The sequence below is a fragment of the Pelobates fuscus genome, chromosome 2 (assembly GCF_036172605.1).
Source record: "Pelobates fuscus isolate aPelFus1 chromosome 2, aPelFus1.pri, whole genome shotgun sequence".
Taxonomy (NCBI): domain Eukaryota; kingdom Metazoa; phylum Chordata; class Amphibia; order Anura; family Pelobatidae; genus Pelobates; species Pelobates fuscus.
In genome coordinates, this window is record NC_086318.1 from 260,775,389 (window position 1) to 260,792,471 (window position 17,083).

The window sequence follows — 17,083 nt, forward strand, 5'->3', positions numbered from 1 at the left end:
GAGTATGAGGTTAACTCCATTATTGATTCTCGTGTCTCCCGGGGACGAGTACAATATTTAGTTGACTGGAGGGGATATGGTCCTGAGGAGAGGAGTTGGGTACCACAAGAGGATGTTCATGCTCCTCGTCTTCGCAGGGCATTTCACTCCCGCTTTCCATCTCGCCCCGGCTCCTTCCGCCCGGTGGGCGTATCTGAGGGGGGGGGTACTGTCAGGGTACCTGGAGTCTCTACCGTTGAGAGAGGTAGAGACTTAGAAGGTTATCCGTCCGGACGCCATGTCTCCTCGGTCTCCCGCGGTTCACTCGGCCTTGCTAACGCCGGCCGCGAAGGAGTCACTTCCTTTTATAACAGAAGGACCGGAGGTAGACGTCATGACGCTAACCCGAAACATCCTGCCACTCAAATCTCGGGAGACGAATCAGGACTCGCCGGAGGCGTGTCTCCTCTCCCTAGCCAGGATACTTAACGGGGGTTCTCTCATTCACTCATTGCCCTGTCGTGGTTCTAGTCCTTCTAGTCACACAGTGCTTTGTGATTCTCTTGTCTTTTGGTTCTGACCCGGCTTTGTTATTTACTCTCCTGCCTTTCTGTATTCCTTGACCCGGCTTGTCTCTCGCTTACCTGTCTTCTGTTATCCTCGACCTCGGCTTGTCTCTGACCATTCTATTGTAGTTCTACGTTAGTCCGGCCATTCTAAGGACCGGTATACGTATCAGCTACTCTTTGTACTCTGCGTGTTGGATCCCTGACCCGATCCTGACACATATCAAACAAAAAAAATTCTTATTCAAGACATTTTGTGGTCAGACTATAATTCAGTTATACTAGAATTGAATGATAAAAGTAAAAGATTGAAATCAGATTGGAGATTGAATCCCAATCTTCTAAAATGAACACAAAATATAGAATATCTAAAGAAAAGAAAATATTATTTTTCAGAAATTCAACCAGATGAAATGTGACCAACTGTCTTATGGTGTGTCTATAAATCACTTGTCCGAGGACATCTTATAAACCTCGGAGCACAAGCGAAAAAAAATGCAGGATTAAGTTTGACTGATCTCTATATTAAATTATATCAAAATATCAAACTTAATAAGCAATCGATATCGGTTACTTTGTCTAATAAAATACAAGATTTGAAAAAGATAAATATTCCATTAATGAAAAGAACAAATAAGATGATGTAATTGCTAAAAACTTTATGGTATTATAAGGGAAAAAAGCAGATAGAAATACAAATAAAAAAGAAAAAGAAAAGGAGAAACTATATCTAAAATTGTAGATGAAGACAAAGTATATTTAGCACCAAGTGAAATAGGACAGGCCTTTAGTAAATACTATGAGTCACTTTATAATTTGCCAAAAGGGACTACAGAGGAAAACATTAGAAAATATTTTAAAGATAAGGAATTCCCAAATCCATCTAATGAGATATTAGACCATCTAAATAGACCTTTTACAGAAGAAAAGGTATCCTATATGATAAGAAAACAAACAATAGGGAAAGATCCAGGCCTAGATGGGTTTGATAAAACATGTGTATTTGTGAGCGCTCCAATAAACTCAAGTTTAGTTCCAGCAGAAAAGAGATCAAAATCTCAACAATACCTCACTTTTAACAGTATCAATTCACAGTGTCTATTATTATCATCATCTAATGATAAATTGTTACAGGGGAAGTAACAGGAACGAATCGCAGAAGCCACACATAGAGATATGGACACATGTCTTCAGGAAGTAAAAGGCCTTTATTCACATACCGATCGGGTCTCAGATGAACTCCTGTTCCAAACAGATCTGAGAGGCAGAAAGCATGGTGTACAGGACTTTTGTTAACAGCATATCCCCTCCCATACAGTATAACCCCTCCTATATTCCTCAGACCAATCAGCACACAGGATATTCAGGATCTCCTTATATGGCAGACCACATGACTTGTTGAATACAAAGGAATTTTCTATCCACTTCCACACATGCTCAGTATACTGATGACTCATCCAACTGTTTGTAACCAGATACTAATTAGCATATGCCATGTGGAGATTTCGGCCTACAAAATTTTGACCATGCTGGATTCCCATCACAAAATCTGTGTACAAAAAAGCAGTTGTATCAAATAGACAGATTCCAGCATTTTACTCAAAGTTCCAGCTTTCATCTACTGTGATCCGGATTACGGCACCTCGACTGACTCCCTGCCGAAAACCGACCAAGTTCATCATACATCGGGTGGGTGTGGACCGGTGTGCTCCTCTAAAACTGCAAATTTTAGAGTGGCCTTTTATTGTGGACAGCCTAAGGCGCACCTGTGCAATAATCATACTGTCTAATCAGCATCTTGATATGCCACACCTGTGAGGGGAATGGATTATCTCGACAAAGGAGAAGTGCTCACTAACACAGATTTAGACAGACTTGTGAACAATATCTGAGATATATAGGCTTTTTGTGTACATAGAAAAAGTACATAGTCTGGACTCCATTCTGCCATATTCTCATGGCTGTGCAATGATAATAGTCACCCAGTCCCACTAGTAACATGGGTGTGTCTCTTCCAGACATTTGGCTCAAGGTCCACATGAAAGGACCATAGCCCTTGGTTGTGCCTGGGTGTTTTTACTAGTATGGTCAGGCTCATGGTTTCCCTGAGCCGTATTGCACTTCTAACTTTATGTTGTAGGCCACACATGGTAGCTATCGATCCATACTGTGCATATCGGGTATATGTAAGTGTGGTAATGCATCAAACTTTATGTCTGGGCTGTCAAGATCAGTGATTTCCACAGGCTGTCAGTCATGGGTGTAGATCGTACTTTGTAGAGCAGTAGGTCTTGTCATCTGGAGTTATACCCTCTGAGGACATTGCATAACTGACTCACTCTAGTTGTAACGGCCCAAAGAGGTAAGGCAACAAATTAGCAATATAGTGAGGAAATAGTAGAGTAGGAAGTAGTAGGTAGTTCCGTAGAGTGATCCAGAACATGCTCTGGACCTGCATCAGGTTGGACAGAGGGTATCCGGCCTCTCCCAGAGTCGTGGACTTTTTTTCTTCTTTGAGTATGTAAGGCCTGTGTTCAATTAAGTATCTTGCACATTTAAGTAGGCTTGAAGGTATGCAGGCGGAACCAGGGTTCCCATTTTTTAGAGAGAGTCATTCTCTGAGTCTATGTCTATTTAACAATTGTGTTTCATTGGGACATACCGTTGATTTTCAATTCAGGGCTATGAGGGCCCATGCCGCCAACACCACCTGTGAAAGCAGTGCTCTCTCACACTTCGACCATTAGTGAGGAAAATCTAATCACGGACACACTTCGTACTGGGGAGGGAGCACAATACCCATGTCCCTTAGCATTCTTATGACTGTCAGCCACAGTGGTTGAATACGCTCGCATCCCCACCAAATATGGAGCATCAAACCTTTGAGTGTCTGACACCTCCAGCATCTGTCTGAGGCGCCAGGGTATATCTTACTGAGCCTGTCTGGGGTCAAGTACCATCAGTACATTAGTTTCCTATGGGCTTCAATGTGAGAGAAACATGTCATTCTTGTCAAGGCATTCACTAATGTAATCCATTTGTCTGTGCCTATAGTCTTTCCACTTTCTTTCTCCCATTGCGACATGAATGGCAGCAGTTGGGATTCTGAGTGGGCGTGTATAAAGTTGTACCATAGAGATAGAAGTTTGGGCTTAAGAGGAGTGGTCCAGCATGTAGATAATAGCCTGTATTTATCTACCCCATCTGGCCGATCCCCCCCCACCCATAGTTTCTACCTGGTCAAGTATCAAGCTTTTAATTTGCAGATAATGCAAATATGAATCTAGAAGATAGATCATGGGTGAGTTGGAGTTCTGTAAAGGGTGTGTCAGGATACTGTTTGATCCAGCATGCAGAATTGTTTCACACCTAGGACTAAAGGCAACGTCTTACCAGGCCTTAGAATGGCCAGACTTAACGTACCAGAGAATAGTTCAAGATACTTGCCGAGGTCAGGGACACAGAGGGAGAAACAACGATAAGGGAAAAGCCGAAAGTCAAGGATACCAGAATACAGGGAAGTCAAAACGAAGCCAAAGTCAAAAGCCAGAAATAAACGATCAGGAACACTCTCTCGGATAACCTGCTAAGGGAAACAACGACAGGGCAATGAGGAAAAGGAAAAAGGAGTTTAAATAAGCCTCCTTCAGATCCCATTGGCCTACCTGGCCTTTGACCCCAGAACGTGCGTGAGTGTCCTTTGCGTGACATCACACGCACCTTGACGTTGTCAATACCGTGGGTGGACGTGGGGAAACCCCTTTTTTCCTGTTCAATAACTTTCCCGTTAACCTAGGGAGTCTGCTGTCCCGCTGCAGAGGCGTCCACCTAGCCCTCCAATCTCCAAAGGTATAAGTTTATGTGGGCCGCAAAAAAACAAAAGTACATTTTCACACCCTCTAAACCCCCGCCCCCCCTCGTCTACTAAATTTCAACCCCCCCAGCCATACACCTATACACACAGCCAGCCATACATACAGACAGCCATACACCTATACACACAGCCAGCCATACACAGCCATAAACCTATACACACAGACAGCCATACACATACACATACACAGCCATACATACACCTACACAGCCATACATACACCTATACACACAGACAGCCACACACAAACACACACACAGCCATACACACACACTGTGTTGGTTTCTTACCTGGGGTCTAGTGGGGCTGCTGGGCAGGCAGGCAAGGGGGCGGACAGGCAGTGAGGGAGCGCTGAGTGTAAGCTCTCCCTGCTCAGCTCGCTCACACGCCACAGTTTGACATGACTGCTTTAACATGGTAAGCATTATAGGACAGACCTCTATGGAGACTTATCTATTACACAGCAGACTGTACAACACAGGGGTGGCAGAACTGGAGGTTTTAAAATTAGATCCTAGAGTACAGAGTAAACTACAGGGAAAGAGACATTCAAAACAGGAGCAATCACATTACAAAGGTTATCGCTGTGGAACTGCTACAGGTGATGCAAATGCATGGAGATTTAAGGATGCATGAGTAAAATTGGCCACCTATGAAGAGTCTGTAGATGCCATCACAGCAGAAAGAGGTAGTAATCATTTGAGACACACCACAGCAGAGAGAGGTAGTGATCGTTTAAAAGACAGAGCAAAGAATGTCTATAGAGTACAAGTGCATGAGTCTCCTGAGGATTCAGATGAACAATATCCTGTGTGAACAGTGAAATTCAAAAATGTATGACAATCCAACAATGGGATAAATACCAAGCTCTTAATGGTATCCATACTAAACTCTATTCTAAGTTACTATAAAACATAACAGTCTTGTTTGCCCTTCACAAATCCAGTCTGGTCATTATGGATTAAGTTTGGGAGTATGTTGGTCAGTCGGTTCACTAGGAGTTTGGTATACAATTTGACATTGCTATTTACGAGAGATATGGTTTGGAATTTTTGGCAGTGAGTTGCTGGTTTTCCTGGTTTTGGTAATGTAGATATGTAGGCCTCTAGCATATCCCTGGGCCTCTCGCATTTATTGAAACATGTATTCTAGAGATTTGTAAGGTGAGGCAAAAGGGGAGTCATAAAGGTTTGGTAATAGAGGTTTGTGACTCTGTCTGCGCCAGGTGCTCTGTTTACAGGCAATACATGTATTTCATTTGATGTCCTTGGTGGCGAAGGGTTCTCAGTAAGTAAGATCCTCAGGTTGCAGTGTGGGAAGGTTTACAGTTACCAGCAAATTTTGTATAGATTGGGTAGACTGCGATATCGTATTAATGGTGTTTTTGAGGTTATATAACACTGAGTAATAAGAAGCAAACTAGTTCGCTGTGTATTGAGGATTGAGAATTTTGCCATCAGTTGGACAGGTGAGGAAAGCTATTTTAGTATTTTGTGCTCGGGACTTGAGTTGGGAAGCCAGGAAAGCACCTGACTTGTTGCTTTGTGCAAAAAAGTATTGTTTGTATTTACAAAGAATATGGGTTATTGTTTCTAGTTCTAAATCTTTTTGCAGTGCTGTAATTTTAGCTTGTGTTGTAGAGGATGGATTTTGTTTATTTTTAGGTGTTATTGCCATCCATTCTTGTATTAATGAGGTATATTTCTGTAGTCTTTGTTTTTTGACTGTGCTAGCAGCTTTGATAAATGACTCCCTTAGTACCGGTTTGTGTGCTTGCCAAATGCATTAGATATTGGTGTCTGGTGAGAGATTGTTTTGGAAATAAAAGTCTAACTCTGATATGGTGGAAACTGTGTTTGGGTCTTTCAAGAGACTGTTGGTCAGCTTCCAAGTGAGTACTTGGTTATAAAGAAATAATGTTCAAGACATCACGAACATCAACGCATTTTATTAAACATCACATACCCTAAAAACTATGAGGTAGAAGCATTAAAACGAATTACGTAATACTGCTTCTTCCAACTCTACTTTTTTTCAGCCCCATAAAAGGTACAAGGCCATTTGGACTTAAGTGAATAAGCCTGTGTATTACTGAGAGAAGTACTATGGCATTTATCAGGTCCACTGGGGCTATGTCAGATTCTATGCAGCTGTGACAACCTACCACCCCCTCCACTAATACTATTACCAACCTTAAGCAGAGCAAGGTTAATGGTGAGTATAGTGTCAGTAGTCAATAGAGGCAGGCTGGACAGGAACAGTTGGATCCATCATCATCCAGTAAATACAAATATTAAACAATTTTTTTTTTCCTTTTAGTAGCTACTGCCAATGTCACTAAATCTACTTTGATTCACAGCTTTAGAATTTTTACTGATTTGTGATTTTTTTTAAATGTTATTTCTAGTAAGAGATACATTATTTGATTTGTAGTGTGCTTCTATGAAACTGCTTGTGCTTTGTAAATTGCAAGTTTCTTCTAACAATGCACATGTGAACCCTGCCTGAAGTGAGTATGATCTTTAACTCTTTGCAGAAAAAAGTATTCCAAAATGTGGTGGTGGTTGTAACGTTTTTAAATGCCTATTATTGTAGTCATTTCGCCCTGCCTCACTGAGTCTTGTAGTGTGGCTCAGGAGATGCAGTTGATAGAAGGGCACACTGTTTTTTTTGTTAACTCACTGTGATTCCCCCTCCCCCCATTTCTTTCTGAGACAGGTTACTTGATTTGCAATGTGCTGCTGTACCACGGATTATGGTGCAAGATTTCCCCCTCATTTATATACACAGTGCGCGGATGCAGTTTATTGCACATGTGAACCCAACATACTGAGTGTGGCAGCAGTGGTGTTTTAGGTAGGGTACAAGATCATTGTTTGCTGTGCAAGTTTCAAAGCAGTGTGTACTGCAGTGCACTGTGTGCTGTGTAGTCAAACACAAAATAAGTACATACATAAATTATTCCTGCTTTGCATGCTAAAACTTGTATGGTTTATGAATAAAATAAATAAATATTTTGCAGAATGCTCCCTTATCAAATGTATGCACACAGCTCAGCCACTGACAGTACTGAATAACCTGAACTACAAAGCAACCTGCATTAGAAAGAGAGGACACCCAGGGAGGCATAGAGTAAGGGAATTACTACCTGTTTATAGCTTCTCTGACTGTCTGCAGATAGATTGTAAATTAAAAGCAGCTGGCACTGAGACCATGTGCATACGTTTGATAAGAACGTCTTTCTGGCATGAGGGGCATGGATAAGGAGGCAGGCCTATGTTTAGAATTTTGCAGAACATTTATTTCTTTTGTGCAAAAATGAAAAAAAAATTGAGCATGCAAAAAAATACAGCACATCAATGAGGCCAAAACCTATCAAATACATTAACGTTACTGGACTGTCCTTTTTAGTTCTAATCTAATTTTGGCAACTCAGTACTGGCATTGTAAAAATAACTGTTATAGCACAGTCAATACATCAGGCAATATTGTAATTGGTTTTTAAATCAAAGTCAAAGGTACATTTTTCCTGCTTTATGGGCTGTCCAAATAGTTTTCCCGATTTTATTCTGGTACCAAAATTCTGCAGAGCCAATATACAGAATAGACTAAATTCTACTGTCCCTCATGATTCGGAAGAACAACATTTTTTTAACAAGCACAAGTTTTATGTATATACTACCCAAGGTCGGCCTTAGGCCATTAGGCGCCCTGTTCGAAAAATCTTCATAGCGCCCCCCCCCAGCCTCTCAGGTCATACTATTTAAATACGATTTATTAAACTAATAATAATAATTAAAAAAAAAAAAATATATATATATATATATATATATATATATATATATTCATTCTCCCTTTCCTGTTACCTTGCAGTGAGGGGGGAATGTTGATCTCTGGTGTTCCAGTGTTCTGGGAATCTGGTCTGCACCCTTCACCAGGTGCAGACTATCAGTAACTGTCTAGTTAGCTCAGGCATTTACAGTGTCAAGGCTTCCATCCGCAGCAACGCACTGATTGGTCGGAGTTTGGAAGACAGCTACTTATGGTTTGCAGCCAACAGAAGTGCAGGCCAGAGGTATCAGACTGCCTCCCATGCATTACAGAGGAACAGACTAAGTATGTCACATACTCAGGGCCGTCTTTAATATTGACCGGACCCTGGGCAACCATTTGCTTGGGGCCCCTGGACCCTCCCCCTGCCAGACATACTAACACACCGTACTAACACACATACACAGAAACATACACTGACAGACATACTGACACACACATTGACAGACATACTGACAAACATTCACAGAGACATACACTACAGACATACTGACACAGACACATACACTGACAGACATACTGACACACACGCAGACACATATACTGACACATATACACAAAGACATACAATGACAGACATACTGAGACACACAATGACAGACATACGGACATCCACTGACACACTGATATACAGACAGACATACTGACACATACAGTGACAAACATACACTGACAGACATACTGACACAAACACAGACAGACATACTTACACAAACACACATACACTGACAGAAATACTAACACAAACACTGACAAAAACACAGACACAAACACACACTGACAGATATACTGACATAAACACAGACAGACATACTGACACAAACACAGACACAAACACTCCAAGGCTGTGCGTGTGTGGGACTGTATGCCTGCAACTCTGCCCGTAAGCTGAGATCTAGCCATTGAAGCTCTTTTATACAAAGTGCTTCCAGCTGAAGTGGTAGATGTTAACACAGTGAGGGAGTTTAAACATGCATTAGATTGGCATAAGGCTATCCTAGATATAAGATAAGGTCAGGGACTAATGAAAGTATTTACAAAGTTGGGAAGACTAGATGGGTCTAATGGTTCTTATCTGCCGTCACATTCTATGTTTCTATGTTATGCATCACAATGCCTTACAATTGTTGCTTAACATTGTTGTCTAGTCTGTCCTTGTCTATAACCATTCCCAAGTCTTTCCATTTACTTTTCACTACATCAGTAGCATTAGGGAAAAAGGAAGTACTCCCTGTGCAAGATCTGTATTTTCCTTCATCCGCAATTCCAACCAGTGGCAGAATTCACACAGAGAGGGCCCTGGTGCAAGAATATTTAGTTTCCACCATCACAAGGATGGACAAAAGGTAGATGGACAAAAGGTCCTCATCTGTCATACAACTCCCATAATGATTTGCCTGCTGGATCTACTATTTGACCATCTTTGCTGTGTTGTATTTAGCACTGATCAGTTTTTATGTTTATACATAACCATGATTTGTGTTGCAATTATAACTAAAATAGCCTGATTATGGTATTTTTTAGATTGACCATAGCTTTTTTTCTATGAAATCTGTACAAGTTCCACATGGTGTCTTGAAATCTCATTGCCTGTTTAATTCCAAGACACTTATCACAGATGGACATCATGGACTTTTTAGTATTTTTTTTTTTTAAACATTGCAAATCATCGTTTCCAAAAAACAAACAAACATGCACTTTATGATATAAGACTGTGCTTTGAGATGATAACTTCAGCAATGTCTACTTACGTTGCCTTCCATGAGTTCTTTAACAGAACTCCCTTGATGAGATTGCAGGTACTTCTGATGGAAAAGCTTCCCGTCAAATGTATTCCAAGGCATCAAATCCATCATGTTGAAGGGGTAACCACAGGCACTGTTGGCTCCCTGCAATGTAACCAGGCCACGAAGATAGACAAAAGCAAGGTGAACTGCTCTAGAATCAATCATAGGAAGCTGGAAAAAAATTATAATTAACCATTAAAAATAATAGCCTATTTTATTAATAACCTCCCTTTAAGCCACATATGTGTGTGAATAAGTACAACTCAGTGAGTTGAGTCAGGTAGAGCGGTGGCAACATGCTAATAAAATGTCACACAAACATAATTCACTAATGTAAGAGTTGTCTGGAATTAAAAATGACAACAGCGAAATTGGAAAAAATTATCCAAGTCAGCTTTTCTACCAGTACTCTGGTCCCCAATTCTCACTTTAGTGAATATCCATATAAGTGACTTAGTGATAAGTACTGGAAAATATATGTCAATGGGTTTTATAGCACCTGCTGCACAAGTGAAGTACCGTATATACTAGAGTATAAGCCGACCTGAATATAAGTGGAGGCCCCTAATTTCACCCCAAAAAACTGGGAAAACTTATTGACTCGAGTATAAGACTAGGGTGGGAAATGCAGCAGCTACTGGTAAATTTCTAAATAAAATTAGATCCTAAAAAAATTATATTAATTGAATATCTATTTACAGTGTGTGTATATAATGAATGCACTGTGTGTGTGTATGAATGCAGTGTGTGTGTGTGTGTGTGTCTGAGTGCAGCGTGTGTGTCTGAGTGCAGCGTGTGTGTGTGTGTGTGTGTGTTGCAGAGCCTTGGTGGGGAGTGGGCAATTTTATTTTATTTATTTATTTTAATAATTTTTTATTTCATTTAATTATTTTTTATTATTATTTAATTTTTTTTTGTCCCCCCTCCCTGCTTGATACATGGCTCTCACTCCCTGGTGGTCCAGTGGATGGGCACTGTGTAAGAGGGGGGCTGTCAGGGAGCTCTTACTTACCTCTCCTGCAGCTCCTGTCAATTCCCTCCTCCTCCGCGCCGGTCCGTTCAGCACCTCTGTCAGCTCACACTGTAAGTCTCGCGGCCACACTATGACCCCGCGGCTCTCGCGAGATTTACACTGGGAGCTGGCAGAGGTGCTGAACGGACCGGCACGGAGGAGGAGGGAGAGGTAAGTAAACGCTCTGCAGCCCCCACAGCCCCCAGTCTGTATTATGGCAATGTAAATTATACATTACAGTATATAATACAGACAATTGACTCGAGTATAAGCCGAGTTGGGGTTTTTCAGCACAAAAAATGTGCTGAAAAACTCGACTTATACTCGAGTATATACGGTATCCCACTAATAGTGCCTCAAAGACAAACCCACCATCCAGTTGCTGTAATACCTTTCAAAATGACCGTGTATATAAAGAAATAATTGGCCAGGTCCAAATTAAATGTTTATTAATCATAGCGGCAGTTTGCTCCAATTACCTACTGAATTGAGTACGACGAATGGAGTTCTTTGATTTTCCATTTTTCACGTGTTCTCTTTTGACAAACTAGTGATGTGAAATATTTTAGGCTTTTTAAAATGTTGTCTCTGCTCAGTTTGTCGTATGTTGGTCCTGGAGAAAGTCTGTTACATACTTCTGGTACCTACTTCAGTGAAAATTGTTTTGCAGGCTTCCCCTGCTGTCCGTGATTTAGCGGGACAGTCACAAACTTCAGGGCCTGTCCCTCCTCTGGGGACCCCAGGGAACAGTCTCCAAAAATAAATAACGTGAGCGCATCATTTGATGTGCTTTGCTATGTTCACGGTACTAGTACCCTGAAAAGAGCACTAAAACAGTGCTCCTAACTGAGTCTGCTTTCAGCGGGCTGGCCTTAGACGATTGTCAGGCAGTCTGGCATGCATTCATGCCAGACTGACTTGCCAGTAAATTGGGAGGACCCAGCCCTTTACTTGGCAGGTACGCCTCCTTTACCCAACTACCAACAGCATCTCGCTTCTTAGGACACTTGAGTTGGGAGGTATGATTTTGTTCAGATAGACACATTTTAAAACCTTAAACATGGTAATATCGTCCAATTTCTAATTTTGGCAAATGTAATCTAATTAAGATAGTTATATTTCCAGAGTACTGTTTGCACAGTAGATGTTACTGATGAGATCTGATGTGAAATACATTAATGGAGTGGTTTTGGTGAATAGATCATGTCCGTGCAGTCTAACTGCTTAGTTCTCAGCCATTTAGGAGTTAAATCACTGTTTATGCAACCTTATCACACCTTCACTGCATGTGACCTACAAAGTGTCCCTACACATTTCCTGGAAAAGAGAGATCTAATGTTTAAACTTACTTTATTGTGTAGTCTGTTTCATTTTGAATTTCTTATCTACTGCTCTGTTAGTAGCTTGTTAGAGCCTGCAGAAACTACATGTGTGTGATTAAAGTTCAATTTATAGAGCAGGAGATAAAAACTTCTAAAGTGAACACACTGTACTGATTTAAAATGTAACTATTTGTTCATGTTGACCATGTGTGTCACAGCCAGGGGAGGTGTGGATAGGGCTACAGAAACAGATACAAAAGTTATTTAACTCTTAAATGGCACAGAATATATATACACATGCTTGAGAAAGGTCACTGCAACAACCAAAAAGTTTTTTTTATTATTTAAACCATTTTTGGGGTGCCTGGTACCCTTCTATTTCTTCAATGTACTAAATGGAGTTGATGACTGCACCCTTTTTTCTACACAAGTCTAATGATCATATCATGAGGCAAAGGCACAGACACAAAGACATTGACAGTGACACACAAAGAAAGACAAACACTGATAGAAATGTAGAGGCACTGACAGAGAGACTGAACGACACACACAATGGTCAAAACACTGACAAACACACACATGGACAATGAAAAAGACAAAGACAAATACACTGACAGAAGCAAAACATGTGGGGCGGGGGAGTTTCTGCAGCAGCAGCAGCCAAATGACGCATCTGCTCCTTTCACTGTGTCCACATGCCTCCTTTATATTGTGCCATGGGATTTTTGGCACTCATTCAGTATAGTTTGCTACCCAACTGGTGGAGGGGCCCTGAACCTGTTGGAACATTATGTTTCAAGTGACCCCACACATTTTTTGTCACAGGCAAAATTTGTGGGGTACGAGCGATATATGTTTGACAATATTGATCTATACACTAAAACTGCTTCATTAAGCTAAAGTTGTTTTGGTGCTTACAGTGTGGCTTTAAATAACGTAAAACAGCAGGGCTTTATTCAGCCTTTGGGGACTTTAATATTATTATTATTATTATTATGGTATTTATATAGCGCCATCAAATTCCACAGCGCTTTACAATGGGTGGACGAACAGACATGTAGTTGTAACCAGACAAGTTGGACACACAGGAACAGAGGGGTTGAGGGCCCTGCTCAATGAGCTTACATGCTAGAGGGAGTGGGGTAAAATGACACAAAAAGGTAAGGATAGTATTGGACTAGTGACAGTTTAATTGATACGCTTTTATGAAGAAGTGGGTTTTTAATGATTTTTAGGAGTGGAGACTGGGTGAGCATAATATTGTGCATAATCCAAATGCTACTGCATCCATAAAGTGCTGAGTGCTAGCAGATACAATCTTCATACCAATATAGTCCAGGAATTTTGTAATAAAACTTTACTTTATCAAGACTAATATCCAGTGCGTAAGTCATATTTGAAATGGAAAACAAGAAGTTAGAACTTCCACCCCTAGAATCAAACCACTAGAGTTAGAGCTCCTTTCACATAGCCAAACTTAACCCACAATACACTAGTTATACAAAGCAACCAACAAATAATAGCATGCCGCTGGTGGAGGAGTCAAAGGAGCTGTCAAGGTTAATACTCCCCAACACGCAAACCAGAGAACAATAAAGGCAAGCACAGGCAGACGTATTACCGGACCTTAAAGTGGCCGGACTTAACGTAGGAATAAGAGATAAGAATAGTCAAACACGCCAAGGTCAGGGATATAGAGGTACGGGTAAGCGAATAGACAGAGCCAAAAGTTCAGGGAGCCAGAAACGAGAATAACCAAATAACAAGCCGAAGTCAGAAACCAAAGAAAGACAACTACTCAGAACGCACTCTCGGGCTATAATAAACCACGACAGGACAAGGAAGTCATGTCAGAAGGAGGTTAATATAGGGCAAGGTGTATTCTGATAGGCAGGGACAGAAATGAGGGAGGATATAAATAGATAGTAGCAATAGGCTACTATCACTTTAAATGCTAAGGTCACCCATCGGCTACCGCGTGTGCACGTCCTCGGACGCTCTCCCGGATGCGCGACGCCAGCCAGAGATCCGCACCGCCCGGCAGGAGAGGATGGACGGCGGGACCGGGACGGCGCGGGACACAAGGTATGACAGGAGCTCACTGTTACTAGAGAACCTTTACAGTACTTTATAATAGTGACATCTTCATCAATGAGTTGAAACATTAGTTAACTGTTCTTGAGTTATAACTGGTTGTTTTATTAATATGGCAGCATTGTATTATAAGAAACTTTATACTTCAGGGGCAACTCAACAGTGGGATGTTTTTGACATGTGTGGCATTTTTAGTCTATTTTCTATATCAAGAGTGACATACACTTATCAGCACTTACCCTGAGAAGTCCCCCTCACACTGCAAAAGCAGCTCTGGTGTTCAGACATGGACTCCACAAGACCTCTGAACGTGTCCTGTGGTATCTGGCACCAAGACATTAGCAGCAGATTCTTTAAGTATTGTTGCTCCAGCACATCCCACAGATGCTCAATCAAATTGAGATCTGGAAAATTTGGAGGCCAAGGCAACACCTTAAACCCTTTGTCATTTTCTTCAAACCATTCCTGAACAATTTTTGCAGTGTGGCAGAGTGAATTATCCTTCTGAAAGAGGCCACTTCCTTTAGGTAACACCATTGCCTTTGTGGTCTGCAACAATCTCTAGGTAGGTGGTAAATGTCATTGCCCTGTACAGCAATGCACTGTGTGTTTTGACACCTTTCTACCATGGCCTGCATTATTTTTTTCAGCAATTTGAGCTACACTAGCTTTTCTGTGTAATTGGATTAGACAGGCTAACCTTCGCTCCTCATATGCATCAATGAGCCTTGATTCACCAGTTGTCCTTGCACTACTTTAGGTACATACTAACCAATGCATACCAAGAACATCCCACAAGATTTTCATTTTTGTAGATGCTCTGACCTAGTCGACTAGACATTACTATTTGGCTCTTGTCAGTCACTTGAATCTTTTTGCTTGCCAATTTTTCCAGCTTCCAACACATGAAAGTCAAAAACTGACTATTTTTATGCAGCCAACCATATCACACTCCTTGATAGATGCAATTGAAACAGTAAAATCAATGTTATTCACTTAACCTTTCAGTGATTTTAATCCTTAAAGAAACACTATAGGGTCAGAAACACAAACATGTATTCCTTACCCTATAGTGTTAAAACCACCATCTAACCACCATCTAGCCCCTTCTGGCCTCCCTAAATATAGTAAAATCGTATTTGTGTTCAAGTCTGCAGCTGCTGCCTCCTCCTTTCTGACAGCATCAAAAGTGGTGGTCTGAGCCAATCACAATGCTTCCCCCTAGGATTAGCTGAGACTGTCAAGGAGGCAGATCAGGGGCAGAGCAAGCACAAGTCAAACACAGCCCTGGCCAATCAGCACCTGCTCGAAGAGATTAATGTAATCAATACATCTCTATGAGAAAAGTTCCGTTTGCAGCACTGCCCCAGAAAGCACCTCTAGTAGCCATCTGAGGAGTAGCCAGTGGAGTTATCCCTAGGCTGTAATGTAAACACTGTCTGAAAAGACAGTGTTTACTGCAAAATGCCTGAAGAGAAAGACCAGTCCCTTCGTTACAAGGAACCACAGGTGCCTTCTAGGCAAGTATCAAGACCTCTGCTTTCCTCCGCTTTTCAGGCTACTGAGTACTGAGCTGCCTCCAAATACTACCTTTGTAAAGGCACAGGAGACAATGCAGCCATAAAGCAGGTTCTAAAACTCTGCTACAGGGATCCCTGAAAAACACAAACAGGACATACAGCAGTTTCTATTGGGACCACCACTCAATCTTTATTTCAACCAGAGTTAGCCTCTAGGGACTCTACACTTAATTTGTAGTTACACGCTCAAAATCTACAGTTCCTTGAGAAAAGCACTGTCAAAAAGTTGTTGTTTTTTGGCACACGTCCAGCTCTGGTAGGCTTGTTGTATATACTACTTTTTTTTATATAATTCTTTATTTTTGTACTGCGATTTGATTACAAGCAGGTGTGATATGGCTCAATAGCAATATCTAGTGTTTCACAAGAGATTATTGTCACAAGAGACAATAGTGGCACATTGCAGTACTGCACTTTTTTTTGGAATAATTATGTAAAGGCATAAGCAAAACAGGCTAAGATAGGTATAACATTGTTTAATCAATTAGCGTTACTTGAGATCATGCTTAAACAACAGATGAACTGAGTTAAGTTCCCACTGGGACTGCAATCAGAGTCATTGAGACGTGTAGAGCTTGTGATACGGGGTGAAAAAATAAACATGACAAGGCTAGTAGACAACCGGTTAGCGTAAACAACATTAGACATCATATAACGTAATATAAAATTGCGGTTTCTCAGGTCTCATGGTTCTCTCTTGTCGTGGACAGACCACTCAATTCTATCATAAGTAACCAAGTCCTTCCCATATGGGTTATAGTGATGGGTCCCCATCCAATGAATAGTGGGAAGTCACTGGTGTGGCAGTGTTGAGCCCTGGTTGGCTTTTGGCCCGGGTGAGTGTAAGGGTGATAGAATGTGCGCTTTCTTGCCTTCGGTGTCCGGAGGTGGCTCGCTCACTCCACGTAGTTCAGCTTGTTGAACAGCAGTCTCTTGTTGGGAAGCTGAAGCTGCGGCTTGTGCATCCAATTTAGCCCAGAAGCTGGTAAATAATGCTCCCAGTTTCTCCAGGGAGCACACAACAGAAACACTGAGACC

General features: G+C 41.3%; 1 protein-coding gene across 1 annotated transcript in view; it reads right to left on the reverse strand.

The window, feature by feature from the left end:
• Positions 1-17,083, reverse strand: part of FAM120B (family with sequence similarity 120 member B) — a 144,931-nt gene that overhangs the window by 10,170 nt on the left and 117,678 nt on the right. The window contains exon 7 of the mRNA XM_063443360.1: positions 10,002-10,208. Coding sequence (XP_063299430.1) covers positions 10,002-10,208 — 207 coding nt within the window. The remainder of the gene's footprint in view (positions 1-10,001; positions 10,209-17,083) is intronic.